Here is a 7,939-nt window from a genome sequence, read left to right as displayed (position 1 = left end):
CTCAAATCGTTAAACGCACCTTGGTGCCCTAATAAGATGTCGCGGAATTGGTTCTTCACCCTTTTCCCAGCCGAGACGGCTGAATTTTTTTCACCAAGGGGGGGGGGTGATGTAATAACAGCCATAGAGGGTTCACGTGGGAATGGGCTTGCCGGTCCTGCTTGTAGCCAATAAGGGTTGAGATAGGGACCATGGCCCATGCATCATCACGACAGGTCATCAGGAGTGATTGGCCCAGCCATTCGGGGTCCCAGCAAATGGGGAGCCGGATGAGGGGCGTGGTCCCGGGATTGACAGGGAACCATCGAGAATGGTCAAAGCTGTCCATGAACGATTGGCTGGGGGAACCACGTGACGGAGGTGTTAAGAGCGAGTGAGAGAGAGCGATCGCGAGCAGACTGAAACTAACAGGAGCAGGGTCACGCGCGGACGGGGGCTGGGGGTTGCCACGTGCGCGGAGAGGACTCAGTGTGTAGTCTGTCCTCTCTCCGTTGTCTGCCAGCAACGGAGAGTGAGTGAGCCAGTGTATTGGAAGTGGAAATAAAGGACTGATTCCGAAGCCGTCTCCGGGAGGATTATTACATATGTACTCCCTCGTTTTGCCTTCCCGGTAATTAATTTTAATTGGAACACAGTTTTTCTTCGTTTAAGTCGATAACAGATTTGAAATAGCTCTTTTATATGGCATGTTTCAGTGTTTAGATTTGATCGAAAACATAAGAAAAGTTTAGGACAGCTGCGACAATACGCCAGACTTGGCCGAACGTTTGAGTCACACAGCAGTGCAAGGAGTCACGGTGTAACATTACTGCTGCCTTCATTCTCTTTAGCTTGGATAGAATCACTGCCTTGACTTTAGATGCTTCATTCCTCCCAAACATGAGGAACACATTTTAAGTACTATTAACATATAAACGCGTGCAGTAATGTACATTGCAGTTCTTTTTCTTTTCATAACCAACTAAAGGTGGCAGTGGTTTGTGAACCGTGCTAAGAACACGGGTTCCCGAGTTCGATTCACGGTCATGGCTAACATAAGTGGCGAGTAAATATCTGATTTGGCCTTAGGTTCTCCCCCTTGACTAACCTACAATGATAGAATTGGTGAAGTATGGTCAAATAACCCCATGACAATGCACTCTGTGGTGGCTTTCATCTAACAGGCTTCAGATGCATTGGTATCAGCTTACTGAAGGCCATACGTGTTTTTTCCAAGGATTATCTGTCAAATTACACGCATCCTGACACTCAACAAGGTCTCGTGCAAGAAGTTAAATTGCAGCATTAATCATCAAAACAAAACATTACGGTTAAACATCAAGTCTGTGCGTCGTGTTTCTCATGTCTTTGATAATAAATAATTATTGTTTTAATTCACGATCACAACCCATCCACTGCCACTATTTGGTATCGCCGTTTTGATTGTATATGGCTGGAAACATCTTAATGTATAGAGGATTGCAGAACTTGGCCAATTGTTGGTGCCGCATCACCGCGTGGCTGCCTTCGAGCTTGTCTGTGGTTCCTCAGCAATTGTGAGATGCGATTTGCATGAATGACAACAGTGTATAAAGTTAAAACATCAACATTAAGTGTTGTTTTATTTTCCTTCAAACTAAATTATTTAACAACCATTGCCGTACAGTAGTTGTTTTAAACCATGCTCTATATTAAGACGTGAAAAACTAAAAAGTTACAGTCAGTGAAGGCCACACATCGGCACGACATCAAAACTATTTTGTTTTAATAAGCTTATTTATTGTTATATATTTGTTTGAACATTCAATACTTTGTGTTGAAAAGAAAAGTTGGTCTTAGTAAAAATAAATAGAGCGGTTAACGTTGCCATATATCAGTGTTTCTCAACCTTGTTCGGCCCTCGGACCACTCAAGTTCCCCACCCATGGTGACAAAACACATTCACTTCTCACTTTAAATACCAGTGATACAAAACGATTCATTTTACCGGAACATACAAAAAAACTACACAGCCAGAGTTTTTTTTTAGGGGTGGCATTTAGATCTTAGGGTTCGGGTCGTCTAATCAGTGTAGTTTTCCTAACTTAATTTTTTTACTTATTAAATATAATCCGTCAAATATTAGTTAATGACCGAAACAAAAGGAATAAACATTGTAATTATTTCCGGATCAAACTAAGTTTACATCACAATGCCGCGAACCACCTGGGGGGCAGTCGCGGACCACTGGTCGTATCCGGGCACCACACTCCACCACCGCCTTCTATCAGTGCCATATATCATGCGGAGGTAATCACCCAGCATACGTTTACATTGCAGTTCGCCAGCACAAGGCCATAGACAAAAACTAGAAGAACGGAAGAAGGATCAATGTTAAGATCAGGCTCCCTCTGGAGATGTAATTCTCAATGGCTTAGTTATAACAGCTGCCGTGCTGGATAAAGACTTGCTGAACAGGGCAGGTACACTGGCTTAATGATTACATAGCAATGAGGTTTGTACTACATCGTACTTTTGGGACGAGGCCCCTAGTAATGTCTTGGGCATATTGCAAAATGCACAGCTGGTAATGTGATTGTAATTGTTTTTCACAAGCACACACAGCAGTTTCTGGTTATAATTTGATGCAAACAGGTATCGAAACAATAGCAGATACGCCTGCACATATCTGGGTGCAACATAGAGTTAGAATCGGCTACACACTACTCACTGGATTTGAACTACTTTTGTAAGCGATTCAATCTTAAAGCAACCACAGACATTCGGCTACAATGAATTGCAAAGTGACCAGTAGCTGGTATATTTCAACAAGGATGGAAAATAGTTGGCAACAGTGCAACAACAGGTAATTGGAAAATAAACAATGGTCAGAACAGGCAAATATGTTTTCTGTTCACTGATGCATCTCACTGAACGATTATCAAGCAATGCACGTGGGTGTTGAGGAATTTCCCTTGTATTTTCCTGCACTGAAATCTGCCAAAGTACTCTTGCTCACTTCAAAATCCTACAAAATAATGCCAAAGAAGTTTTCGCTTCCACGATTTTCTATTTGACCTAGACACAACGCTGGCACCTACATCCATTTAGATTGAAGCTGTATGATCCGCAACAGGTTTTTGAACAATAATTCCCTTGTGTCAAGTGTGTGCAACAGATAGTATCATACAAATTCTGGCACAACGCCACTCACTGTTCCATTATCTCTATTGGTCGCACCTAAACAAGGCAGATTTTAGAATTTTTTTAAAAAAGCTGCATCAGATTTCACTGCTGGAAATCAACACAGCTTGCGAACAATGTTTTTTTTTTGCTCAGATATTGGATGCCGCACCGTTAAAAAAAAAGTATGGGTCATTTAGAATTTGAGATGCCTGTTTGTTTGATTTATCTCTGTTGAGATACATCAGTGGTTGCAACACGTGTCACGTTCAAAAACTTGGACAAGATGCCACTGTGGCTATGGGGCATTGAACAACATATAAAGTTGGGATCCTGAATCCCTTTGAGAAAAGTCCAACAAGTGTTGGAGCAGAAATACGTTAACAACAATTTCATCATTGGAAAAAAAACATCTCTCCGTGGCTGTGACATAGTGATATATGTAAACTTGCTGCTGCTATTGAGATGGAGGACTCTGCTTTTAGCAGTTTCATGCCGGAATTTGTCTTCAAGTCCCTGGTCGATTCCTTTCTGGGAAAATCTATCTCTCCTTTACTGTAAATTTTACCATCTCTACTTCGCAAGGAAATATTTCCCTTTATTCTTTGGAAAAAAATTCCAATTCCAAGAACCCAACCCCGAATAACACGGAATGCATTATGAAACGAATCAGAGCATTGTTAAGTCATCCACGTTCATCACAGACTTGTAAACATTCCTCTGCAGTTTAAAAAAATAACATTTATTAACAGGTGGCCGGATGGGTCAATCGTCAGAGTAGTTATCCAACACCGCCTGAGACCCTAGGTTGGAATCTGGACAGCCACCTATGATTAAAACTCGGCTTATCAAATGCATTGGCTTTCAAAAAGTCCATCACCTAAATTGTTGCTTTGCACTTCCTATTCTTTGGGTCTTTCGATAAAGTCACGGAGATAGATCAAATAATAATAAAAAAATAACAATATCACGACGTTTCGATCGAATATATATTCTCAGCAGCTCTCCCGCGATATTTCTCACCTGATGACGATTGCCCGTGTTGCGATCGAAACGTCGTGATATTGTTTTATTTCTCGTTTGATCTATCTACGTGGCTTTACCGAAAGACCCAAATAATATGAAATCCTGCAGTCACGAAAGCTTTAAGTCAAGATTTTCACTTCCTGTTGTGAGAATTAAAAATATCGGTTTGACTATCATGCGACAAACAATTTCACAGAAGCCAATCTCTTAAACGGGGCGCACTCTGTGATATTTGCGAAGAGGCTCCGACAGCACAATTGGAATTAATTGGGTATCAAACCCATCATATATTAATACAAATCAACATGCATAAGTACAAGCGAAAGTAAAAGGTATTCAGCCAACAGTTACATGATGAGGTGTCAAAGGTTTACCACACCTCCGATTAGCACGGTTGGCTACGTAGGGCGCGAAATAAATTCGACAAACATACTAATGGCTATTATTTCAGCAAATCGAGGCAGCGGTGTAGCGTGGTTAGCACGGGCCTCGGTATAATACCATTAAACGGGGCCCCCTGTCCCAATTTCCCCTCTCTCCATAGACCAACGCCTACCCCCACACTCCCATTCCAGCCTGTGCACCCCAGTGCAGTTGCACAGGCTGCACACTCGATATCGCCGTCACTGAACAGTCAGCGGGCGAGACACTGTGGACAGAAGTTACGGAACTTTAATCACAAGTTCTAAGGCAAATGTGATCTCTGTAGCAGGCGCCATTAATCATTGGCAGATACAGCCTTTGTAGGGGCTGCTCTGGTGCCATTATCTTTAGAAAAACACAGCAAGACTAATATTACCCCTAATTAAATAAATATCCCTTTGAGGGTAATCAATAGCAAGTTTGTGCTGCGGTGAAATAATAACCCAGAAAACTCAGTAGGTAATTCTGTGAATGCCATTTTGTTAAGTGTGTGTGTTTTTTACGTATCTGTAAAAATGCAACAGTCACCACGGTCACGTCTTGTGTGGGCAGTTGCCTTGATGTTAATCATTGCAGCTGGATGTCGACGTATGCTTCACAAAAAAAAACACTTTTTGATGATGATAGGCATATCTCCCCCCCCCCCCCCTCAGTAGTGTGTGGGTTGGCACATTCTTCCCCAGAAAGCCACGTTACCCTGAGATTGCTGACTTGTCCAAAAGGGCTGAACCAGAATGCTGCATTTCTTTTACGTCTTGCTTTTTCAAAAGCGCACTGATTAGCCATGCCCGGCCGTGATTATAAACATAACGTGGTTCTGTTTATAAGCTCTGAAATGATAAACAGAACTGAGCCAGATAGAGGGCTACGCGCACATTGCGTAACGATGTGTGTAACAGAGCGCACGCTTTGCAACAACGCTGCGGTGACATTTAAAATTGCTGCAATTTAATTAGAGACAATATTTAGTTTGCCTTTTTCATGGTTCGCAAGTAACAAATCAGTATTACCAAGTGACAATGGTAATTGTCAACAGGTTCCCATCAGCAGTCCTGCTAATATGATTGTTTTGAATGAGTCATTGTATTATGCTAAACATAGGTCACTTATTTTTTCGGTTACAAACGCATTTTAGTAATTGTAATATTACTGAGCAGACACAGTGATATTACGAAGTGGTAGACATACGTGTACACATGCAGAATGTACAACGTAAAAACATATACGTAAAGTCATGCATGTAGAGGTGTAGATACCCATCCCGCATTACAATTGCAGAGGACACAAACAGAAGCAGTTCTCTTGGCACTTTCTGCAAGTGGCAGCACTGAGGACGCGACGCGCGTCTGCGTTGCTTGCGTATGAACCGCGTCAGTCTACCCCCGGCCCTGTTACCCTCCGAGAGAAATTGGGTGAGGACATTCCGCAGCCCTGCTGGGGAACTCGGCCTATGATGAGTGCCCCAGACCTCCTGGGGCGGGAGAAAGGAAGTCGGAACTCCCAGGCACACAATACCAAGGCCCCCCCATTCGCCGCGAATCACCCAACCCCTCCCTGAGGTTTATAAATATGTTCTGCCTCAGCTGGCAAAAGGGGCTTTTAGCTGCATGCTCCTCCGTGTCATGGTGCAAACAGGAATACATTCCACCAGGCATGCACCACGAACAAATGTCCAGCTAAAGTCGGATTACGTAACAGGAATTGGGTATTTGTACATTTTTTGTTTAAATTGTTTTTGTGGAAAGTTGAATTTATGTCAGTGAAATAAGCACTGCCCTTTGTAAACATATATATTGCGTGCGTATTAAAAAAAAGAAACCCCGGGGCAAACATCTTAACGGCAATTTTTGTTCCATAATCATTAACACAGCCGTGGTGCTTCGCCTTAAGAGTCCAACGCCGCGTGTACAAAAAAAAAGGAATCTGGTTGAGAACAGCCTTTGCAGAGCCTGCGCGCAACACGATGTGGTCTTCCTGCCTCTGGCTGGCCGGCACCCTCCTCCTGAGCGGCGCGGCGCTGGATCGTGGCTCCGAGCGGCCGCACAACCCCGTGCCCTCGAGGCAGGGCTACCACCGGCTGCGACACGCCGGCTGCACCTACACATTCCTCCTGCCGGAGCTCGACTCGGACTGCGGCAGCGGGGAAGACGCCGAGGCACGCCACGGCATCCAGAGGGACGCCCCGCCGCTGGACGGGGACGCGTCCCTGCAGCGGCTGCAGCTGCTCGAGACGGCCGTGGCCAATGCCACTCGGTGGCTGCAGCAGGTGAGGACGTGCCAAAGGGCGCATCCGTACGTGAGCGCCTGGTATGGTTGCCACCTGTCGTGGTTTCTGTTTAATTTCCACCCCAGGAAATTGTGGCAAGCTTTTGTCGAAGCGTAAAAAAATAAATTGGTTTTGGTCAGTTGCGTGATAATGCACCACGCAAGACTGTGCATCATGGTTTTGGTCATTTACGTGATAATGCACCACGCAAGACTGTGCATCATGGTTTTGGTCAGTTGCGTGATAATGCACCACGCAAGACTGTGCATCATGGTTTTGGTCAGTTGCGTGATAATGCACCACGCAAGACTGTGCATCATGGTTTTGGTCAGTTGCGTGATAATGCACCACGCAAGACTGTGCATCATGGTTTTGGTCAGTTGCGTGATAATGCACTACGCAAGACTGTGCATCATGGTTTTGGTCAGTTGCGTGATAATGCACCACGCAAGACTGTGCATCATGGTTTTGGTCAGTTGCGTGATAATGCACCACGCAAGACTGTGCATCATGGTTTTGGTCAGTTGCGTGATAATGCACCACGCAAGACTGTGCATCATGGTTTTGGTCAGTTGCGTGATAATGCACCACGCAAGACTGTGCATCATGTTTACATGTCGTCCTCCCCCCATCTGGTATTGTGCGATCGCCTTCTTCCCGTGATACGTCTCAGTTAGTTTGTTATACCGCAGAGGTGGCAATTCTCTTGCCTGATCCGTGAAACCTGGGGGTGTCAGTGGGTATGAGCAAGGTGCCCTGCTCGACAGACTCGCTGTGCGTTGGAAGGGAAGGTAATGCAGTTTGAACACATTATTTGGTGGACACTGTGTTTTGGCTTTGGTGCACAAGCACAAATAGCAAAACAAACTTTACACATTCATAAATAACGCTGCCTTTAAAGGCAAATATATAAGAGGTGATGTTTTGGGTAATGACCTTTTGTTATAGCATGTAAAACTATAACAATCTAGATTTGAAGCTTTCGTGACTGCAGGAATCCATATTCTTTGATTCTTTCGGTAAAGTCACGTAGGTAGAAAATAAAATAAATCACGACGTTTCGGGCGCAACACAAGCGTTCGT

The 7,939-nt window shown here is 44.2% G+C and overlaps 1 protein-coding gene across 1 annotated transcript in view; it reads left to right on the top strand.

The window, feature by feature from the left end:
* The first annotated feature begins 6,169 nt into the window (after nt 1-6,169).
* The window catches only part of LOC133349274 (angiopoietin-2-like), a 44,211-nt gene continuing 42,441 nt past the window's right edge, over nt 6,170-7,939 (top strand). Inside the window, exon 1 of the mRNA XM_061562635.1 lies at nt 6,170-6,856. Coding sequence (XP_061418619.1) covers nt 6,554-6,856 — 303 coding nt within the window. The 5' untranslated portion in view covers nt 6,170-6,553. The remainder of the gene's footprint in view (nt 6,857-7,939) is intronic.

The sequence above is a fragment of the Lethenteron reissneri genome, chromosome 29 (assembly GCF_015708825.2).
Source record: "Lethenteron reissneri isolate LAM-NWPU_2019-01 chromosome 29, ASM1570882v1, whole genome shotgun sequence".
Taxonomy (NCBI): domain Eukaryota; kingdom Metazoa; phylum Chordata; class Hyperoartia; order Petromyzontiformes; family Petromyzontidae; genus Lethenteron; species Lethenteron reissneri.
The sequence above is the reverse complement of the archived record's forward strand: the minus strand, read 5'-3'. Positions and strand labels throughout refer to the sequence as shown.